Here is a 24,763-nt window from a genome sequence, read left to right on the forward strand (position 1 = left end):
ATGTTACACCTGTACCCTGAGCAGACAATTAACAGCCACTAATGGTATCTCACTGACCCTGAGGGTAGAGAAATAAAATTGGGGCAAATGAAGCAGCAGTTAGCCCTGCAGCTGATGTTCAGCATCAGATATGAACAAGGGGTTTGTTAGCAATGAATGAGATAAATTTTTTGTAGCTGCATCCCTCGTTAGAAAAGATACCAGTGAGACACAGAGTAAAGGAAAAGCCAACTTCAGCCACATATTCAGCTCTCACAGCACAGAGCTTTCCATGAAATTCTTTAACCTCTTCCTAAAACCTTACAGGAGGAAGTTCATGCATCTTCCTTCCCAGAACCTGTAAGGGATATGTTCTTCCTGTAACTGTAAGAAAGAAGCAGACAGGGCTGCCTACTTAATACACAAGTGGGATATTTTTACTCTTCATACCAGCTCTTGTCATGTATGAGCATTGTCACTCAAGTGCTTCCAAAAGGGACTCAGCAGCTGGGTGTAAGGAAGTATCATATACAACAGAGTAACTACTGAAGAACACAAGTGATGTTATAAATTGGTCCTACAGCATGCATCCACATTTTGAGATTTTGTGAAAGCTTCCAAAAAATGTGAGGACTGTACTCCAAACAAATACGATACTTGGGATTCCCTTCTGAGAGGTACTGCTACTCCAGCACAATGCCACTCTGTTTATAAGAAGATACAGGATTAGGCTGTTCTGGAATGAGATAATACTGTTTCAAGGTAATTAAAGAAATACAGAATTATATATAAATGCATTATTAAAAACAAATCATTTTTTAGTCTAATAAAAGAAAACCATTTTATTATTGAATAAAGTCTCAGTATTCATTCAGAAAGGATATATTATACTCCAAGGATAAAAAATAAATTGCATTCATCTTAGCTAGAAATGCAGAGCTAATGTAATTTGACAATATGCACATTCTTTTCCAGTTCACATCAAACTGATAATTATAAGTCAAATAAAGAATCTTGTAATTAGGAATAATCACTAGACACTTGCACACTTATTTGCACTACTTTCAGATTGCGCTCTCACTTTGTAAAGGTCAAATTTTAATAAAGTATTCAGAAACAAAAACACCACAAATTTCCAAAACTGTCCTTTTTTTACTTTGCAAATGGGTAAATAAAACTATAACACTCCAGAGGAAAAGTGCTAGCTCAATATTAACAGTAGTTGAGCATCTAAAAGAATCATCACATCTGATCTAAGTTTCTGCGCAGATAGAACACTAGGGTGTAATCTGATCTGTCTTAAAGGGGAAAAATACATTTTGTCAAGACAACATGAGGACTTAAAATCTAAAGTGAAAACATACTTTCTTTAGAGACATGGAAATAGCTCAATACAAAAGAGTTGTGAGTAAATTACTATGACACGATAGTTTCATGAAGACTGAAACCAGAAAGGCAACAAATAAGCTGAATTTATTTTCCTTTTGTACTGTTTTTAATCAAAATTTGTTGTGATCTCTGCCTATTTCCTTAACTGTCTGATTGCATTTTTTTTTTCTCTAATGGAAGCTTTTATTTGAAGAATTGAGATCATATAACCAATTTTTCTTTTTCAATTCCCACTTACTTTGCAACAAATCAAAGAAATATCTTACTGACATTTACATGAAAAGATCCACATGTAGCAGACTACAAATTTATAGCTTTTTACCAGGAATTTCTTCTGCAAGAGACAATAGCATGCTAGCATGCAACTAACAGGTTTAACTAAAACCATCCTCTGTTTCTCCTATACAGAAATATAAACCATTTTACTGTATTTTTATATTGCAATAAAAGCAAACTTACACTGAATTAGTGTCCTTAATAAACCAACCTAAATAAAGAAGCACAGAGCTAAATGACAAAGGAGCTGTCATGACAATAGATTGTGATGTAGGAAGAGCAGAGTTAGATTATAGATTGTTTTAATATATTAATTTTATTAAGCTACAGAGGAAGGGTATAACATAGTTAATAAACTGAACTTAACACACTTCTGAAAGTTCTAGGAAAAAAATTACAAGTATTCACAGAATTAGTTGCAAGCCAAAAGAAAGTCCTATGAAATTTAATTACCGTGTGTTGGCCATCTTGCACTTAAATTCATTTATTTCCGAATAGAGTATTTTCAGTTGGAAGGGTCCTAAAACAATCACCTAGTCCAAATGCCTGACCAAAGCTGACAAAAGTTAAATCATGTTATTCGGGGCATTGTCCAAACGCCTCTCAAACACTGACAGGCATGGGGGGCATCCACCACCTCTCCAGGAAGCCTCTTCCAGTGCTTGACCACCCTCTTTTCCTCATGTCCAGTCTGAACCTCCCCTGGCGCAGCTTTGAGCCCTTCCCAGGTGACCTGTCACTGGGTCCCCGGGGGAAGAGCTCGGCACCTCCCTCTCCCCTTCCCCTCCCCAGGCAGCTGCAGAGAGCAACGGGGTGGCCCCTCAGCCTCCTGGTCTCCAAACCAGACCACCCCAAAGCCCTCAGCCGCTCCTCACAGGACATGCCTTCCAGCCCTCCCCCCAGCGATGTCGCTCCCCTCTGGGCACATTCAAGGACCCTCACGCCCTTCTTACATGGTGGGGCCCAGCCCTGCACACAGTGCTCCAGGTGAGGCCGCAGCAGCGCCGGACACAGCGGGACAATCCCCTCTCCTGCCCGGCTGGCCGTGCTGTGCTGGGGGCACCCCAGGGTGCGGGCTGCCCTCCTGGCTGCCAGGGCTCACTGCTGACCCACGCTGAGCCTGCCGCCCACCAGCACCGCCAGCGCCCTCCCTGCAGGGATGCTCTCCAGGCACCCCTCTCCCGGTTTACACTTGTGCCGGTGTTGCTCCATCCCAGGTGAAGAATCTGGCATTTCCTGTCAGTAAATTTCATACCACTGATAGCTCTTAATCCCACAACTTACAAAAACTGTCCAATATTGCATGGATCCATAAAGATTAAAAAAAACATATCAAAAGTTGAACAGAACAATGAATACGTTAATTTGAAGTTGCTAGTTATGTCTGTTACTAAAGACCACCACATGAATTATTTCACACCTCAGTTCCCAATATCACTTAAGAATCTAGTACAACTCAAGTTCATTCTTGTGCATATCCAGAAACTTAGAATTCATTCCCATGTTGAAAGAAAAGGTTTACCAGTGTATTTGGATCAGGAAACTTTCAATACAAGTACAGTTTAGACATACAAAAAGTGCAATAGCTTAAAAACTGCAATTAATAAAACTAAATATGCCAATATAAGCAAAATAAAACTTGTTGGTTTAAAATTACATAAGGACCTTTGTCAATATAAAAATGTAAGAGAAAAAATAATACTGTCTAATGTTAGTATGCTAGTCCTGACTTTGTAAGTATTCAGGACTTTACCTTACTACTTTCATTTTCTGCCAGCACAGGAGAAAGCAATAGAGGGTACACACTGTTAGGCTGCTTGCCTTTTGATCGCATTTTGCTTGTCCTCAGAAGTGTGGAAACTTGATCCCCCCCATCCACAGAGATTTATCATCACCAATCAGTTGTCCGTTTTTTCGCTTTTTTAATGTAAATTTTCTCACATCAACAGCAGAATCCAAAATATGTCCAAATGTCAATGCAATCCATTGCTATGCTATACTATTCCTGTCTACACCTTCCACTCCAACTTCCTTCTTGAAGTTCTACCAGCTCTTTGCACTACAGAAAGTTGTTCTTGTGTCTTAGCACAGTTAAGAGATACAGGCAAAGTTTCAGGACAAAATCAGAACAGAAGCTGACAAGTTAGCATTATTCAAAAAGAAAGCTTTGATTATGACAACAATCACAAATCAAGTTTGAAAACAAAATCATTATAACCAACAGTGTTTGAGCACTGCTTACATGTATCAGCAAGGCTGCTGGGTGTTTTTTTTAACATTTGTATTTCTTTTGTCTTTTGGTTTAAAACTAACTGTAGAAATTACACAAAAAAGATATTTCAATTGCTTACTACCATGAGTTACCCTCCAACATTCAAGAGGAAACATATCCTTAAAAAAATTTTCTAGTTTCTCATTAAATCTGTCTTACTGAAGAAGCAGATCTAGTGTATGTTTGGAATACGACCCATTTTTAGATTAACGCATTTTTGAGGGCAGTTTGCATCTCTCATTTACTTTACAGTAGATCATAATTAATTTCACTGAGTCTGAAAATCACACACCACTGCTGCTTCTTGCAACCTAAGAAACTTGAGAAATTTATTAATTTTATGGCAGAATTAAATAAAACCATAAATTTCAGCTAGCATTATGCAGCTTTCCAGAAAATAAAAGCAAACTCTTTGCAACAATATTAGTGGAACTTCAGTTCTTGGATTTTTAAAATGCACATTAGTAAAAAACTTAGGGTTTGGGGTTTTTTTACAGTTATGCTTAATTCTCAACTAACTAGTTCCTGGAAGAAGACACTATTAAGTGTCATAAACTTAAAGAGGATGTCTTACTTACATGCATACCCGACATAACATGTGAAGCTACTGCAATACTAAAAAATTTTCTCAAAAATAATTAAAAACAATTAATGGACATGTAGCTGTGAGTTCTTGTCAGTGCTTTGAAGAACTTAAGCATGGTATATGTGTTTAACTGATCATACGTAGGCACACAATAATGACAATAATTCAAATACTAGAAGTAAATCCAAAAGCTAAGTTTCAGCTTACATTTTAGTAAGTATGATTACACATGGAGTTTAGCATTAGGTCTTTTGTAGATTCAGCAATAAAAAACAAACCCTTAAGATACAGGCTATACATACCCATCTTTTAATTTAGAAATCTTGCATCATTATTCTATGATGTCAGAACAAAAGAGAGCAAATATGCAAGTTAAGATTTTTTTTACGGATGTTTCTGACACAAAACTTCAGTGTTGTATCTTTTCAATGAAGATGAATGGGGTCATTGGCCAAGATTGAAAGAACACTTGAGAAACATGGTATCTCTTAGGTTAGGCTACCTCAAAATGAAAACTAAAAGCAGTCTAAGATTGGTTTCCATTTTTCTATTTGGCACAGTACAAGCCAGGGTAAAGAAAGCCACCTGGCACATCCCTGTGTTAAAGCATTGTGATTCAGAAGATAAAAAGAAATTGTTCCCCCAAAATACTCCCTGAAATAAAGTCATTTAGGTAGAAGCAGAGACACCAGTATTAAAAAGGTACAACACCGTATTTACTTTTCCAATGGCATACTTTAACTTCTAAAAGATCTCTGCTTAATGGACCATAACAATCATTCTGTATTTATCATCTTTGATTTCATAACCATAGCCAAAAACTATCAGTTTTCCATGGAACTGCCCTGAATTTTCTTTTGCTTGTTTGTTTGGGTTTTTTTTCCCCAAAGGGAAAAAACTCAAACACCTCTCACTCCAAGTCCCCTACCACCTCATATGCAACCACAGAAATACTGAGAAGTGAGCCAGGAATACCACTTAAGATTCCTGTAATTCAGCATGTCAAGAAGATCTTGTGAGCTGCCCAGTTTCCCATTCTATTCCTAGATCTCATTTTCCTCTACAACAGAAAAATCAGGTGTCCACCATTGAATGTATATGTTATACTCTTTACAGCCTTCACAGGTTGGTGGTTTGTTTTTGGGGTTTTTTTTTGTTTGTTTGTTTGTTTTAGAAAATACTATATACTGTTGCTGCTTACAAAAGGAAAACAAGTTCTAGACAAGCAGTGGTGACTGATTTTTTTTTTCTATCTTCCTATTAAAACATAGCATGAACATTATCAATCAGTGAACTTTCAATTTACAGTCTAAAACTTTCAGTTTTCAGATGTCATTCAACTAGCATTTTTTCTTTCCTGCTTCAGCTTTATACTAACATGTCCTTATGTTTTTGTGGGTCAGACAACAATCTAAATAATCTGTGTTCCAAACGTGCCAGGAAAACTAAGAAGTCACCTAAAAACCATATCTAGACCCCATCAACAGAAAACAAACCTGAAATTCCACAGTGTACTATTAAAAACATCAAACTTTTATGCTTAAGTTTTCTTTTATCTTAATACTACAGTTAACTGCATAGAGCTATAGAGATTTCCTCCTGAGAAATGGAGACTTCCTTAAATAATAAGAAGGGGTTAATGTGAGTACTAGTATGGTAAAGTTACCAATGTCATAGATAATCAACTTAGTGATAAAAAGCAGTATTTAGACCTGACATATATGCACATACACTTCTATATACATTTTTGCTTAGATAGAAATTGGAGATGGGTGGGTAGAGGGGGGGAGGAAGAATCTGTTTCATCTCCTCCAATTCCACTAAAATGCTGTTTGTACTAGATCTGTTAACAACCACATTCAGCAATAAAATACTGTGATCTGATACACACATATATTACAAAGCTCACACACATCTCAATTCTTAAATAATTTAATGAAAAGACATTACCAAAATCATCCCTGCTAACAGAACAATAAATGCTAGAGGTGTCTTTCGACCCCTCTGGTTATCTGAACATCATCTTTCAAGTCCAGTTGTGCTGTTGACAATATCACTGTCCCTGAGCAGGGTTCTCCCCTCTGGAGTTCAGCTCCTAATCCACTTCAGGCAGTCACATGAAACTACTGTTGAAGCACCCGCTGGGCTTTGCCAGCACAGCAGGTTATACGATCGCTCGTTAATCTGCTCCAGAAAGAAATGCCACCCATCTGCAATAGCTATAACCTCACAGAACTCAGCTATTTGTAAATTGAACATCTCTCCATGGCTTGAGATTAATCCGCACTGGGTGAGCATCCCGCACCCACCCCACCCCCACACCCCCCCCCCACACACACACACCCCGATCAGACATGCTGCCAAGGTGCTCAAATCTTCACCAACTACCAGAAACTACAAGACAATCATGCCTGCCACTGATCAAAAGTGTGAAAAGGACTCATTCTCATACCTAATTTCCCAATAATGGGGAAATATAATAGCTACTGAAAGGAGAAGCATAGAGACCCCAAGTTTGTAGGTCCTGACTGAATTCACATGGAAGCAGTTAACTCGGATTTAGCAGAATTTAGCAACAGAAAGTGTTTCAGATCATCAGCACAAAACAGAACTTGGAACTTAAGACCGCCCCACTCCCTACGGATTCTCTTTCAAGGCAGTTCCTTGTCTTTGAGATAGATTCTCACTAGTGTAACAGCCTATATGAAAAATTAAAATAGCCTCAGATGAGAAAACTTAACACATAATGAGAATTAAAAGCTTCTGCACCTAATATAGTTACATCTTTACTGACCCTATTACTTGTAAATATTGTTCATGTATATTGTTACACTATAGCTTCATTATGCCTTAAGCTTTTTTGCCAGAAGGCATTTCCTTTGGATCATGCCTTTTAATCCTCTGTGGGAAAGCAATAATGTAACCACTAGCTATACAAGAGTTTTCAGATCTCTGTTAATTTTCCTTCTTTCAAGTGCTTAATAATACAGTCTCATACTGCAGACAATTCCACAGAAATGTCCTTACCAAAAGCACTACCAAGTAAGGAAATTTCTACGATAACACTCTTTGTTAAAGCAAACAATAACCAGTCTCTCAATCACTTTTGGTGATGGAACCATTTACATTTACTTTTTTTTTTTTTTTACAATTACAAGGATTATATCTCAGTTTAATTCTCTTTGACATCAACTGAGGATTCTGAACAAGCTGGGAGATAATCGATTGTATGCATGAGGAGAGGCAGATTTCCTGATTTTAGTTGCTGATAATGTAAGGACCAATACAATTTTATGGTAAAGGCATGAAGAACTTAGGTATTAAGAAGGAAGACTTTAGGAACCAAAACTAATCACCAGTAAGAAAGTCAGCTATCAAAAGTGAATGACAACAGCCATGACTTCAGGCAAGTCCTTGGGAATAACCTATGCAGGAAAAAAGTTGCAAGAGAAAGATGAGAGCTCTCACAACTGCACTGAATTCTTCAAACCTTATTATTGAATTGGCAGCCACAAAGAACTTCTTTCAGAGATCTGGAAGAACAAGTACCTTACTATATATTTAATGAGTGACTCCCTCCAAGATAGATATCTAAGTGCTCCTAAAAATTTACCTCTGAAGCCAAGTTCATTATGGCCCACACCTCTATATTTGGAAGAAGGCCAGAGTAGTGCTGGAGTGATCAAAATAGAATCAGATCAAACTTCATTAAATGGAGCTCTCAAGTGCACCAAGAGACATCGATCAGATGTAAAATTAAAGAACAAGACATCGTAAGCATATTTCCTCAGTAAGTAGAAAACTCCCACTGGGCAAGTACAGGAAAATCCATGACTGAGAACACAAACAAACAGAAAAACGTGTTGGTGAGGCTACCACTGGTGGTAGAGCACTATCTATGCTTTAACTGTCCTAGAAGTTTAAGAATTCTGGTAACTCAGAAACTTTTTTTTGGAGAGGGAAGGAGGGTAGGGTTTTTTCAGGTTGTTTGGGGTTTTGTTTGGGGTTTGGTTGTTTGGGTTGGGTTTTTCTTTGGTGGTGTGGTTGTTTTTCATCTGGGGCTTCTGGTTTTTGTTTTATTTGTGGTTAGGGGGGCATTTGGGGCATGTTTATTTGATTATTTGGGGTTTTTTAGGGTGGGGTTTTTTGTGGTTTGTTTCACTGTTTGGTTGGCTTTTTTAAATACAGACCAAGAACCCAAACATGACAAAGGAATGCCATACATAAATAGGATCTCTGAACGTGGAGAACACCCTTGCTATCCTCTGACCTTCCAAAAGAAGGTATAATATTTCAAGTGTCATGGCAAACATATAGTGAAGCTGAAGGCATTCCTCACTGAGTGAGGTTAGTAACTTGCCATCTTAATTGGGAGGCTAGTAAGAGATGTGTCCATCTTCCCAACAGTTCCACTATTTTTGGGACCCTTCTCATAGGAGCAATACAGTGCTATTCAGTTTGCTAGCCCCAGAAGACATATATAAAAATGTGAAGGCTCTGCTGAAGCCTTCTCTAGCATAACCTGATATTAATAGCCTTTGCTATTGGCTAGCTGAGCCAACAGCACCCTCAAGACTGTATGCCTTGCTTGGTATACAGCGAGGGAGAATGTAATTAGTAGTGGCAGATGTTAGTATCTACCAAAATAACCCTGATGCTAAAAGAGGTCCAGTAACTTCAACACTCAAAATTCTTACAGTATGAGTGCTCAGTGGGCCCTTTTTGGTAAGCAGAACTGCTGCCACTGGATAAACCAATTTTATTTATTTTAATTTTAGATTAAGGCACCCAATACCAAAGCTTGTCAGACACAAAAGGTGTGGACTGTGAATATCTACCACAGCTGATGACAGGAGGCAAGGCAGGAATCTAGATGTGAAGAAGAAAGCAGAAGACTGCAAGTCAGAAAGCTAAAGGTTAGCTCCACAGAGTCCTTCCAGAATGGCAACAGAAACTGGTCAATTCTGCATGGCACACTGGTGAGACAGGCCAGGCACCATGGAGGAAAACAGTCCAATATATTCTGTTTTGGAAGACAATAACAGAAGGAATGAAAATAAATTAAAAAATAAAAATAAAACCAAAATTACTAGAACCTGGCAGAGGTGATGGAAATCAGCACCAGAACACTAAGCCCCAAACAAACCTCATGCCTTGAATGGACACTGGTGAAGTTTTCTACAAAGCTCTTCCCAACTTTCCTCCAGACATTCTCCTGCAGTTCCTAAGCTTCATGCCCCTGTCAAGCTACCTCAGGCTGCACAGTGCCAAAGGTCTTTGTTCAATCCAGCTAAAATCATCTGAGGACAGGTGTGACACTAGGCAATTGGCCTCTAGTAGGTTGCCAACCATCCTCCCCCAGTTAAGATATGATCCTAATAGCTTCAGGAGAAAGAAGGGAGAGAGGTAGACTCATACCCCTTTCTGGTAAGAACCAAGAGATCTAAAGTTCTGTACTATCCTTTAGGATGGTTTCAGATTCATTAAATGACTGTACAGTGTGGCTTCCTTCTAGGGAAGCTTTCAGGAGAAAACTAGAAAGGAAATAAATGTACACAGCTTTAAAGACAGTTCTATCAAAAGGGCAGATTAAAATTTAATGTGATTATTTTCTCTAAGTATTTTTACTATATCCAGACTTCGTAATTTTAGCTGTCATAACTGGACAATAGAGTGCCTCCAAATCCCAGAGTTAGTTTTCTTTGAAAATGCCAGATACATGCAAATAAAATTCACCTATGTTCAAACTACTGTATCTTACTTTGCTCACATCCACAGTACCTTCAACCAACAAATTAAATTATTAGAGCAAAATACACAGTAGTAAAGTTTAAAATCACTGAAATTGTGGCTTTCCACAATAACAAGCAGCTTCACCAGCTTCTCATGGTCAGTGTACATGTACCAGGAGTATATTATAGCAGTATAATTCACTGCTTTTTGGTCTATTTTACTGTCATTTCAAAATAAAAATGATGCTTCTCCATTTTGTTACACAGTAACCATCCACTTGGGAGAAAGACATTAAATTATGCAAGCATATCTAGGTTTCAGTTTAAATCTAGACTTTGCATTATCCCACTCCAGGATGGGGGCAGTGTGCACAAAACCTTAAACTGCTACAGTCAAAAACCTCAGATTTGCCACTGTCGTGCCTTCCAAAAAACACATCTCTTTAATACAGGCTGAGGGTTAAATATCTATGACAGTCCAAAAAGTCAAAATAAGAACAGGCCATACTTAATGCAGCAATGAATGAACTGACTGGGTTATCAGCAGAATCAATACAGAAAATCCATATTACACTCCAATACTAACACTGGAGTTCTACTGCAGTTTATAAGTAAGTACATGCAAAACTTTTATCATAACAGTTGTCACTTGAAGTCAATGGCACTTGAATTATACATTTGCTTAACTGCCTTCCTAGACTTAAATCTAACATATCAAGTGATATGCTTCGAAACCCCCAAATCTCAACAGAAATGGCAATATATTTCTTAATTCAAAAGCTTATAGATGCGCAAATTAATTCAGTTAAAATACTACCTGGGTCGTTATGCGAGTGAGGCACAACAAAAACTTGAAGCGGTTCACTGTCCCATTCATTTTCATTGTATGTGATATCAAATCCTTGTTTCCACACGCCACCATCTGGATTATCGAAAGGAAGAATATCATAGACATCCAACATCTGAAAAAGAGTAAAAGGAATATAAAACATGAATTCACAGAAACAGTTCTGCTATTAAAAACCAAAGCTGTTTTCATCAAAAATGGATCAGCTTGCTTATTACACAGGGAGAGATGCAGTGTCAAACAAATAGAAAACTGACAATAGGACCAAGTTTCAAGTCACTCTAGGACACCCAAGACACTGCTGGCAGGAATACGAGTACTTGGCAAGCTCTGTTCTGGGGAAACTGAAATTGGTTAGATAAACTGTAGGAATAAGAGCCTTAAATCTTATGACTTAAATTATGACAGTTCGCAATGGCACTGGGGCAGAAGTGTACAGAGAGGATTATGCAGAATAGCGCAACACACTACATAGGGGAATGCAGATGATGAAAAGGACAAACTAAGCATGCAGTAAGAAGTGATGACAACATCAGAGAGACTGAAGAAAAAGTCAAACTCATAAAAGGGAACTGAAAGGAACTATCAACAAAAAACATTCAGAACTGTAGCAGAGTGCTGTAACAAAGCTCCTTATGTATTTTCCATTGCCCAGTACACTAATTATACAAAGAAGGAAATATTTCACTTGTCAATACAAATAAGGTTACAGGTAAAAAAAGCAACTCTAGTTACTTTAACAGGTTCTCATGAAGTTCAGATACCACCAGACAGCTTCAAAAAGAATCTTTTAACATGAGTTTAGACAAAAATTACCATACCCAGATTTTTGATTTTTTTTTTTTTTTTTAGTGCTCTGGTCTGCTTTCAGGAAAGGCAGCAAACTTTATGAACATAAACTATCACTGGACAAGCCTTTTGCTGGCACCACAGCTTAGAAAACAAACTAAACTTCAGTTTAGTTCTAACCCCATGTTAGAATGCAATTATACACCTAATAAGCTTTCTTCAACAAAAATTTCACTTCCACAAAAAAAGCCTGCTGGAGTAATTTCCTACATGAACACCACAAGAGTTAAAATTTCCAGTGGTAAGCTGTTTTCTGCCCTGCTAGGAAACTTCAGAAAAACAGACATCTGAAACAAACACCTGACTAAAGAAGTTAAGGCCTTGTTTTGTGATGGGTTGACCTTGGCTGGCTACCAAACCTCCACCCAGCTGCTCTCTCACTCTTCATCCTCAATAGGACAGGGAAGAAATAAGATCAGAAGCTCATGGGTCAAGACAAAAGACAGGGAGATCATTTACCAGTTACCATCACAGACAAAACAGACACAGCTTAGGGAACATAATATTAATTTATTGCCAATTAAAACAGAGTTGGACAGTGAGAAAGAAAGACAAAACTAAAACACCTCCTCCCCACCCCTCTTCTAGCCTAGTTCAACTTCACTCCTTCATTCCCTGCTCCTTTTATGTTCTCCTGCCCCAAGTGGTGCAGGTGTATAGATAGGGGTTGCAGTCAGTCTGTAATGGTTCCTCCTCACACTTCTTGCCTGCTCCAGCACTGAGTCCCTTCCACAAGCAACAGACCTTCAAGAGCTGTTCCAGCATAAGACCCTTTCCACAGGCTGCAGTCCTTCAGGGACTCCTCCAGTGTGAAGCCACAGTTACTTCAAAAATATCTACCTGCTCTGGCAGGAGGTCCTCCACAGGCTTCCAGGAAATACTTGCTCCGCCACGGTCTCCCCAACTTGCTCCAGTAGCTAAAGCACTTTCTCCCCTTCTTTCTTCAACGACCTTGGTGTTCACAGGGTTATTTCTCCCTTTTTTTCCCCTTTATACCTCACTGCCCTGTAGTGTTTCCCCCCTTTTTACAAACATATTCTCCCCAAGGTGTCACGACCATTGCTGAAGGAGGGCCCAGCTGTATCCTGTGGTGGGTCTGTTTTGGAGCTGGCTGGAACAGCTGTGTCTGGCACAGGGCACCACTGGCCTCTTCTCACAGACACCACCCCTGGAGCCCCCTGCTGCCAGCACCTGGGCTACCTGCACCCAGTACATTCCACCCTCACCTCTGTGAAATTTATATGTAAGAACAGTCAACAAAATACATATTCATCACACACTCTTCACAAACTTCACTTACATCTACAAAAAAAAAAAAACCCACATCAAAATCAAAATGACGTAACACTGAAAAAGTGGAAATTTCAGACACAATAAATCTCCACCCCTTCTTCCTTCACCTCATTACAAGAGAAGAATCCCCACAGTTATTTTGCTCTGGCAATGTCCAATCCAAGTTTTGGCCATTACCACTGCCAATTACTGTCCTTATCTCTCATTTCCCAGGCCGGATGCCAAAAAGGACTGCAGTTGGCTGAACTTGGCTGGGCTAGCATCTGGCAACCAGCCAAGGTCCAACCCACCACAGACCTTTAGCTTAAGATACAAAGAGAAGTAAGTAATGTTAGATGGGAATACAAGCCACTGCAATCCTAGAACCAGCAGAACCTACAGTGTCCATGCTGTAGATGCCTATGGCCTGTACGAGTATCTTGTCACGTCACTGCTCCACTATGATTGCTTCTAGATTTGAACAATTTTGCTTAATGGAAAATACAGGTGGAATATTTACAGGTATATGCATTCTGTAATGCCAGCTTGAAGGGACAAAATATGTTTTACATTTAAATTAGCCTAATACCGTATTTTCTTGCTTTTTGAACATATGATTTTGAGGAACCATAATTTTTCTGTGAAATGCAACCTTCTGAAGAAAATTAAATGCATACTCTGTAATTTTGCCCGTTAGCAAGTGATTTTAGGACTGCTAAACTCTTGATATTTCCACCATGAAAACGTATTTGTTTAAAAGCGACAATTCATGAAATTGTCCACATTCCTGTGAGTTTTTCTCATAGATGGAGCCTGAATTTCACAAGCAACTTCCAGCAGTCTGCAATTTTTACAGTCCATAACATACATAATTTCTTCGTTAACGTCTATTACCTTACAGTTATCTCAAACCATGCTCCCATGATTATGCAATTCAGGAACTAGATCTTGGAACCTTAATCAACAGTTTGTCTGAAACAACTGGCTCAAGACCTGACTCACCATCGAGAGAGGTTTGCTGCCTGCCAGGGACCCAGATCTGGGATGATTTAGAAGAACCAACAAAGGTTTTCCAACTTGCTGCCTACCACCCCTTATTGTTCTTCCATGTGGGTACCAATGATACTGCTAGGGGCAGCCTAAACTGCATCAAAAGCGACTACAGAGCTCTGGAGGGTAGTAATCAAGGTCATGGAGGCCCAGGTGGTATCCCCTTCAGTCCCACCAGTGAGGGGTAGGGGTGTGAGAGGAGAACACAGGTCTCAGAGCTGGCGCTGGCAACAGGTTTTGAGGTTCTATGACCATGGGACCCTGTTTGCTGACCAGTGCCTGCTTAGGAGAGACAAGATCTAACTCACGAAGTTGGGCAAAGGCATCTTTGCCAGGAGGATGGCTGACCTGTTATGGAGAGCTTTTAGGTAGGAATAAAGTGGGAGGGAGAGTGTGTTACCAGCAGCCCTTTGAAGGAGTGATGGGCAGGAGTGATGCGACATGAAAGCATAAAATAGTATTTTATTTTTTTTTAAATCAACAAAACAGGACTTAAGCAGGGTCACCCAGCATCTGCATGTAAGCAAGGAAGTGCCTACAAGGCACAATTACCCTTCCTGGGAAATCAACATGCCTGGAAGCCTCTCTAAAGTACACTAATGCACACACTATGGGAAATAAACATGATGTGTTAGAAGATCTATGTGCAGCTGCAAGCCTTTGATCTTGTCGGGATCATGCAGACATAGTGGAATGATGCTAACAACTGTAAAGCTGCAATGGAGTGATACAAAATCTTGAGGAAAGACGGGCCAGGAAGACAAGGAGGAAAATCTGGCCTTTACTTGAGAGAGCAGCTGGTGTGCATGGAGCTCAGCCTGCAGATTTGAAGCAGGAAAGGGATAAAACAAAGCGCGGTAGAGATAACCCCAGGGGTAGCACACCAGTGTTTGAGGGATGGTGTGCCAGCACAGTCCTCCTCAGTCTGCCCTCTCAGCAGAGGCAGGGGATGTAGATCCATGAGGCAGCAGATACAAGGGTTATTGATGTGTTAGAAATTACAGAAGCACTTGAGAATGGTCATGTAGGAATTAGGCTTCTCCCCAAAAAAGGTGGTGTGATCAACAGCCTAACTGAAGTGTATCCACACCAATGCATGCAGCATTGGCAACAAACAGGAGAAACTAGAAGCCACTGCACAGCAGAAGATCTGTGACATAGTTACCATCACAGAAACATGGTGGGATGACCTGCATGACTGGAGTGCTGCAAGGGATGGCTATAAAGTCTTCAGAAGGGATAGACAAGGAAGGAGAGGCAGTGGGGTAGCTCTGTATGTCAGGGAGTGTTTTGACTGCCTAGAGCCGAATGATGGAGGCAATAGGGTTTATGGGTAAGAATTCAGGGGAAGGCCAACAAGGCACATATCATGGTAGGAGTCTGTTATAAGACCACTCAACCAGGATGAAGAGGCAGACGAAATATTCTATAAGCAGTTAGGAGAAGTCTCACAATCACTAGCCCTTGTTCTTGTGGGGGACTTCAACTTACTGGATGTCTGCTGGAAATACAACACAGCAGAGAGGAAAGTCTAGAGCGCTCCTGGACTGTGTGGAAGGTCCTGATGTAGCTAGTGAGTCAACTAGGGAAGGTGACCCACTGGACCTGTTGTTTGCAAACAGAGAAGGACTTGTGGGTGACGTGATGGCTGAAGGACAAATTGAGCATAGCAAACACAAAATGAATTTTTGATTCTCACAGAAGTAAGGAGGGGTCTCAGCAGAACTGCTACCTTGGACTTCCAGAGGGGCAGACTTTGGCTTCTTTAGGAGCCTGGTTGACAGAGTCCCTTGGCAGACAGTACTGAAGGGTCAAGGGGCCCAGGAAGGCTGGACATTGCTCAAGAAGGAAATTTTAAAGGCACAGGAGCAGGCCGTCCCCATGTGCAGAAAGACAAGTCAGCAAGGAAGAAGACTGGCCTGGCTAAACAGATATCTTTGGCTGGAACTCAAAGTAAAAAGGGAGAGTTTATGACCTTTGGAAGAACAGGCAGGCAACTCAGGAGGACTACAAAGATGTCATGCGGTTATGCACGAAGAAAATTAGAAGGGCCAAAGCCCAACTAGAACTTCATCTGGCTACTGCCATAAAAGACAACAAAAATGGTTTCTATAAAAACATTAGCAACAAAAGGAAGGCTAAGGAAAATCTCTATTCTTTATTGGATACTGGGGGAGACAGTGACAAAGGGTGAGCAAAAGGCTGAGGTACTTAATGCTTTCTTTGCCTCAGTCTTTAGCAAGACCAGTTGTTCCCTGGGGACCAAGCCCCTAAGCTGGAAAACAGGGACAAGGAAGAGAATGAAGCCTATATAATCCAAGGGGAAAATGGTCAGCGACCTGCTATACCACTTACACACACACAAGACTAGGAGACTGGATGGGATCAACTCAATAGTACTGAGGGAGCTAGTGGATGCACTTGTCAAGCCACTTCCAACCATTTATGAGCAGTCCTGGCTAACCAGAGAGGTCCCAGTTGCCCAGAGATTAACAAATTGATGCCCATCTACAAGAAGGACAGGAAGGAGGAACTGGGAAACTACAGGCCTGCCAGCCTGACTTCACTGCTGGAGAAAGTTATGCAGCAGATCATCTCAAGTGCTACCATGTGGCATGTAAAGGACAACCATGTGATCAGGACCAGCCAGTATGGGTTTATGAAAGGCAGGTCCTGCTTGACTAACCTGATCTTCCCTTATGACAAGGTGACTCATTTACGGGATGAGGGAAAGGCTATGGATGTTGTCTACCTAGACCTTAGCAAAGCCTTCTGACACTGCACGTCCCACAGCATTCTCCCGGAGAAACTGGCTACTCATTGCTCAGACAGGTGCCTAATATCTTCTTCACCTCAATCTTTACTAGTAAGGCTGGCCTTCATGAATCCCAGGTCCCAGAGACCAGCAGTAAAGTCTGGAGTGACAAAGATGTGCCCTTCATGGAAAAGGGCCAGGGCAGGGAATATTTAAACTAACTGGACATACACAAGTCCATAAGCCCTGGTGCGATGCATCCACAAAGTAGTGAGGAAGATGCCTGCTGTTACTGCAAGGCCACTCTCAAGAACCTTTGAACAATCATGGTGATTGGGAGAACACCCAAGAACTGGAGGAAAGCAATGTTACTCCTATCATCAAAACTGCAAGAAGGAGGACCCAGGGAGCTATTGGCTGGTCAGCCTCACCTTGATCCCTGGGAAGGTGATGGAGCAGCTAATCCTGGAAACCATTTCCAGGCACACAAAAGACACGAAAGTCAACAGCAGTAGTAGCATGGATTCACCAAGGAGAAGTCATGCTTCAGCAACTTGAGAAACTTCTACAATGAAATGACTGGTCTGGCAGATGAGGGGAACGCAGTGGCTATTGTCTACCTCAGCTTCTGTGAGGCTTTCAGCACTGTCTCCTGTAACATCCTCATAGAGAAGCTGCTAATGTGTGGGCTGGATGAGCAGACAGTGAGACAGAACAAAAAGCAGCTGAACAGCCAGACCCAGAGGGTGGTGATCAGTGGCATGAAATCTAGTTGGAGGTCAGTAACCTGTGGTTTACTCAGGGGTCACTACTGGGTTTGATCCTGTTTAACATGTTCATTAATGATCTGGATGGCAGGGCAGAGTGCACCCTCAGCAAATTTGTAATGACAACTGGGAGGAGGGGCTGATACACCAGAGGGTTTGTGCTGCCCTCCAGAGGGATCTTGACAGGCTGAAGAAATGGGCTGACAGGAACATCAACCTGTTTGACTAGTGAATTGCAAAGTCCTGCACCTGGGGAGGAACAACCCCAAGCACACACACATGCTGCGGATAGCCCGGCTGAAGAGCAGCTTTGCAGAATGTGACATATGAATCCTGTGGATGCCAAATTGAATGCAAGACAGCAATGTGCCCTTGCAGCAAAGAAGGCCAATAACATTCTGGGCTGCGTGAAAGAGGAGTGCAGCCAGCAGGTCACGGCAAACCTTCCCTCTGCTCAGCACTGGTGAGGTCACACCTGGAGTATTTTGTACAGTTCCAAGCTCCCCAATGCACTGGGGAGTCCAGCGAAGGGACACTAAGGTGAGGGGACTGAAGCAGCTCTCGTATGAGGAAAGGCTGAGACAGATTGAATTGTTTAGCCTAGAGAACTTGCTTGGGGAGACCTTACCAATGTGTACAAATACCTGAACAAAGACTGCAGAGTAGGAGGAACCAGGCTCATTTCCAGTGACAAGGCAAGAAGCAACAGGCACAAACTAAAACACAGGACATTCCTCTTGAACATAGGAAACACTTTTTCCCTATGAGGATGACTAAGCACAGACACAGGTTGTCCACAGAATTTGTACAACCTCCATCCTTGGAGATATTCAAAAGCCATCTGGACATGGTCCTGGGCAGCTGGCTGTAGGTAACCCTCCTTGAGCAGTGGATTGGACCAGATGACCTCCAGAGGTTGCTCCCAACCTCAACCATTCCATCATTCATTGATTTGAATGTTAATCAGAAACAGTTTAAAAAAGCCATGAAAAAAATTAGGACTTAAAAACTTCCACTGGAATAAATCAGGCTGAAATCACTGCACTTAGGCCAAGACATCCAGAAGACAGATGTTAAGTAATATTTATCTTTCATAGAACAACATCCTTAGTAAGAGTTGTGCAAATGATTAATTACAAGTTACATTATCACTTGACCAGGTTACACTCAAGTGAAGACTAAGTTCCAAGTACCTAGTCGGTATGAAGCACAAAAGGTAGAAGTATTTCCTGGATGTACTTTGATTTTATTTCTAAGTATAAAACACTGATAGAGTAAGCAAGGACTTCATAACAAAAAGTAGACAAAAATTCGAAAAGGATGCTGCCTGTCTTTATTATGGCTGCTTCAGAAGACAGTCACATTGTTACAAGTTTTTTTAATTAAAACATTCAAAAACTTACCAGTTGTCTTTTTTTCTTTATGGGCTTATTCCTTCTCTGTACTGAGGGACTCTTAACTGCTGAACTAATGCAAGTATTGGGCAAACATCCCATTTACCTCCATGAACACTAAACTAGTGCAAAAAAAAAATAAAAAATAAAAGCATAGTCTGTGCCTTTTCAGGCCACCTTTCTAAAAACTGATTCATGCCTCATTTTTAGAAGGAGCAACACTACCAAGCTCAATGTTAGATGCTTCAGTAGTTGAAAGGGACAAGAGCCCAGACATCTCTTTGTATTAGTTAAATAACCTTCCAGCTCAGCATGACGACTCTTGAGAATTCTGTCTTCATTGAGCGCAAATTCCATATACTTCTTGAACTACTAACCTAAAAAAAGGTGTCAGGTCATAACTGTACTTAATCTGGAGTTCTTCATTTTGTTGGCTTTATTACCTAGTCCCATTTTTATCTTTTAAATAAAGTACACATTAGTCTTCTATTTAATTTGAGTTATATCAATTCTCAATTTAGTGTTATTTTCAGCAGCCGGCTCTGTTACAATTTCCTACCTACTTACAAACACAACAAGTAACAAAGTATATAATTTCTTGATTTACAATTCCTCCATGAAAAAGATCCTTTAGCTATCTGTCCAAGAATCTTTAGGCCCTCATGTTATTATTAACTTGTTTTTTCCAATTTATGCAAAGAACATCATCTCTTCAAGTACCAAGTCCCGGTAATATTTCTCACTGAAATGTCACAAAGATTTTTAATCCATATCTGAATGCATTCTCACAATAGTTCCTCCATTATGGGAGACTATAATGGTCTCCCATAATTTTTTCAGGGAAGCCTCTTCTGCCTCCACTCTCTAAAGTGATATTTATTCAGACATTATGTCTCACCTATATTAGTCCTTACTTCTTTCTAGTCTCTCATTTCATTCTCATACATCCACTTAAAAGACCAACATGGAAAAAGTAAGGTCCAAATCTGTATGAACCACAGGTAATTAACACTTACAAGCTGTTTTAGAATTTAAAGTATAATTTCTTTAAAAAGCAATGATCTTAATAATCTACTCTGAATTTCTCAGTCTTTATAAAAAAATCTACAAGAAACTAAGTTAAGTGAGCTTGCAGAATACATCAGACTTGGCAAAGTATTACTTAGTTAAAACTGTATTCAAATACAGTAATTTAGATCAGCTCTTTAACATGTTGTTACAGGAATTCTGCTGAAGTCAAGGTCTTAGATTCCATAACTGAAATGCAGGTTAGACTCACAGGATGAGAAAGAGTTAACACCGAAGCAGTATTAAAATGAGTTAATGACAATGGTGGATAACCTGCTGAGTACAAGGTACTAATGCAAGGAGGCAAAGAGTATTAGAGCCCTCCCTCCCTGTGCAAAGCAAGGAAAGAAAAGAGTCAGAGAACAGTATTAAGCATATTCCCTGCTGTATTTGTTTCTTAAGCACATGCATATAACCTTAAATGTAAGGAAAATTATCAAAAAGCAGTTTAGCTACTACAGCCTACCATTAGGTACGTAGGTAACACTAGCTGATTGTAGGTACATGTTCTGACATTCTGCAAACGTGAAGCAAAACATGAGAACAGTTTAAGCAAACGTGTTTTACTTTCCACAGGTTAACATGTCCAAGACATTAAGCCAACATATTTCACCTCTAAATTCACAATTCACATTTACTATAATTTATTTCTAATGCACCTAAAAAAGAAGCACTTCATTTAATACAGTAACAGACTGTATGACAAATAACCTGTTAACAATTCAGTAACTTCAAAACATACAATCACAGGTCCACATGCTTTACTTTCCTGCACAGAAGCCTTAAGGTATATTAGAAACATGAAAAGTCGATACTGCCTTTAAAAAAAGAAAAAAGCAACTATTTTCTCTGCAGAAGACATATTAAGGTGTGCCTGTCCCTGATGAGCTTAAAGGTGTTATGAATGATACATCATAGGTTACAATTGTTCTAATATGTGACTTATTCACCTTAAGTCCACTGTCTTTCTCCTGCAATAGAAATACTTTCACTTCCAGAATGAGAAAGATGGACTTCAAAATCTAATCTTTGCTTTAGAGTACTATGAATATTTATAGTACTCCCACAAGACTCCCAAAAACAGCACAGATCACAAACTTCACACAGTATTCTCAGCGCTCCTGAAACACTCCATTAAAACTGAATATATAAGAGTCCATGAACTCACAAGCATCACCAGAAAGCAAAATAATTCAACCTGAAGTGTCTGACTTTAAAAACTTCAGCCTCCCCAGTTCATGCCAATCAGTCAACATCACGTACATTCCTCCTTTTTGATCAAAGTACCTATACAAACTGGAGACACACAAGAATGCTGAGATACAGAAATGGCTTTCAAAACGGAACACAGTACCCGAGATATTTTGAAAATATTAGTTCTTGAACATTCTCTGTCTTGCCATCAAAACCCATTTACACATATATCCCTAAAATGTAAAACCTATTTAAAACAAGACTATCCACCATTTCCAGTTTATTTGTCACCAATTTTAGAACAATCTGGGGAAACTGGAAGAGGAAATTCTTTCCAAAGAACTGGTGATATATGGCACAATAACCTAAGTATAATCAGTAGTTCTTGTTTGGGGCTGTTTTGAGAAGTTTTTAAGATTTCTGAAATATTGGCTCTTCATAACCACTATCAGATTTCTAGACATTTTTCAAAAAAGGTAAAAAGGAACAGTTTCATAACATCTGTTAAACACAACAGTCACTTGAACAATTCCATTATGTCTTAGACTAGGAGCTCAGCACCAATCTTTCACCAGTGATTAGATGTTTTCAGAATTAAAAGGTAATGACAGCTAGGACTCCAGCAGAAAGACAGAAAAGACATACTGCTTACCTGTACTCCTGAACCATGACTTCCACTTTTTGAAGCAAACAAACAATCCTCAGAATCAACTGCAAGCAAAACAGAAGCAGAAGGAAAGAGCTCCGAGACAGATCCTTGACTGAAGTTTATAGCATCTGGATTTTTTTGACCATCCTTTACTGATTCACTCAGATTGATCACAGAATCTCGTATGTTTGAAATAATCTCATTATTTTCTGCCAACAGGCGTTCTAAATGATCTATTTTTTCTTGCAATATTGAAAGTTGGCCCTGCAAAAGAAAAAAAAGGTAAAGTTTAATTATTTCTCAGATGAATTCTTCACAGAGTTTTAAAATTATCAATTTCACAATAGTATATGACCACACACACACAAAAAAAAATAAATCAAATAAATCTTTATTCTATATTTTATGTAAAGACACACCAGCAAGAAATTGAACCAACATATGAAGTCTTCTCCTTTCAGAATAAGAGAAAAGAGCTAAAGTTACACTTTCCACCACAAACTTGAATTTGCAGCACAAAATTTAATCAGTGATACAAAGACATTCTTAAAAGGTCACGCTGTTTTGTTATGCTGACTTCAACTCTTCATGTCTTTCATACATTTGCAAAAACGTTATCTCTTCATTTACCATTACATCATAACAAAGAGAAAGCCATTTTTTACAAGGCAGTCACATCACGATGAGATTACCAGGATGTATATATTTTAGGTTTTTCCTGTACAGGTAAAAAAGTGTTTCAATAAATATGAAGTTTCTTATTATCAGTGGAGTTTAGACAGAAATGAACAAAAGCACTTAATGGGGGTAACAGATCCCTTAACAGCCTGATCATCATAATAATCTGTATAATTGGCCCACTACAAATACCAGGATAATCCTGTAAAAAACAGCACAAATCTGACAGCACTTTCAGTCAGAAGGTCATATTCAGTTGCCAAACAACAGGATTTTGTGGATGATTCTAGTGTGCACTGCGAGAGGAAGGATATAGAATAACATCAATGTGAACTGAAAGAAGTCAAGGCATCTCACAAAGCAATCAGGAAGCAGACAGAGATACCACAAAGCCATTTAGTAGCATTTAATCACTGCATTGTTGGAATACAGGAGGAAGCAAAGTACCTGGAAACGCTACTGCCATCTCATGTACTAGCCATTCCTTTTAAATGAGAGGTATGCTTTTTTTCCAGACATGAGTGTGTTAGCCGTTACAGAATCACAGAAGGCCAAATTATTTAACAGGGGTCTAGGGATATTTAATCTTAACAGTAATTTCTTTCTTTCCTCAGACTGACTTCAACCAAATAATAATAAGAAAAGGTAGAGAACAAAAAAACAGTCACTTCCTATTATTAAAGTTGTGGCCAGACTCCAAAACATGCAATATACAAATAAGTTTTTTTTCAGAGAAGCTGTCATTACAACAAAACCCACTGCAGATTCAGCCATTTACATTTTACCTATGACATTCAACACAAATAACATTGACTCAGTAAACAGCTACTCTGTGACCTATGATTTAAGTGATGAATTAAAACTTCTTCCTAGCACCAATGCCTTATTTTTTAAATAATACAGAATAGTATTAGCAACAACATCTGTACATGACACCTTTTTCCCCATTGACAACAGTTCACCTGAAGTCTTCACATTTCCCTTTTAAAGGACAAACTGCTTTCCTCAAATGCCAAGTTAATACCAATTTCTCTAGTTAGGCAGAAGTTTGCAAAGAATTAAGCCTCCTTTCTAAATTGTGGTGTGCACTTTCCTTTAAATTCTGTTCACTTTGAGAAGCCTGCAGGATAAAAAAAATGACACCCCTTACCAAGAGATACTGATCAGCCTTTTGGGTTCTACTAAATCCTCATTCCTGTAATTTTATCGTTACAGAAGTTTTCTGTAATTCTGCGGAAGATACATTTTAGTATTTTTCAACCTGTTGGTAAATTCATCCCCTCATTTTCTGAGCTGTGTAAAGTAGTGACCCCTGCTTTTTTTTCTTAAATTGATACATCCTGAAAACAATAACAGGTTTTAAAATGCCACACAAGCAAACAGTTATTGCTTCCCAAAAGGCAAAAATGTATTTTAACAGATCCAGGTTAAGCTAACATACATGTAGGTCCAACATCCTAGAACCTCAACAATTAAAAAAAAAAAAATCTAGAAACTTAAAAAACAGATGAACTTTAAACAACAGGAAATTGGGATACTGGAAAGAAAAAAAAACAAACTGTAGTCCCATGCCCCCTGGTGGCACAAAAGAAACAACTAGACTGAAATCTTTCAAATACTACATTAAAGGTAGCTGTGTATACATTTCTGTTTAAAATTAGTATTCTCCCTTTCAACATCTGTAACGTTTTAAAAGAAAGAATGCTTCACCTACTCAGAAAATTAACAGCCTATTAGGCCACTCACTCTAAAAATAATGTAAAGTCCCTGAAATTACTGGGGCTTTACAGACTGCACAACATAGGCTCTGATCTTTAGATTCCTAAGAAGCTCGAGTATAGCTGCCATCTATACACATTTTTACCAGTTTCACTGCATGTGGCAATAGTTCATAAACGTTACCAAGTACATAAGCAGTTAAAATACTGTTGATATCTATCCCACCTCTATATACACTCCCTCTACAACCGTAACATCAGACAACTGTTCAAAATTTATATTCTTAT

General features: G+C 39.4%; 1 protein-coding gene across 2 annotated transcripts in view; it reads right to left on the reverse strand.

Moving 5' to 3' along the window:
- Nucleotides 1–24,763, reverse strand: part of MAN2A1 (mannosidase alpha class 2A member 1) — a 127,800-nt gene that overhangs the window by 92,441 nt on the left and 10,596 nt on the right. For both annotated transcript variants that reach the window (XM_055790276.1, XM_055790277.1), the window contains exons 2-3: nucleotides 22,083–22,343; nucleotides 11,052–11,196 (exon numbers count right to left, since the gene is read on the reverse strand). In XM_055790276.1, coding sequence (XP_055646251.1) covers nucleotides 11,052–11,196; nucleotides 22,083–22,343 — 406 coding nt within the window. The remainder of the gene's footprint in view (nucleotides 1–11,051; nucleotides 11,197–22,082; nucleotides 22,344–24,763) is intronic.

This window comes from Falco peregrinus, chromosome Z, assembly GCF_023634155.1.
Source record: "Falco peregrinus isolate bFalPer1 chromosome Z, bFalPer1.pri, whole genome shotgun sequence".
Taxonomy (NCBI): domain Eukaryota; kingdom Metazoa; phylum Chordata; class Aves; order Falconiformes; family Falconidae; genus Falco; species Falco peregrinus.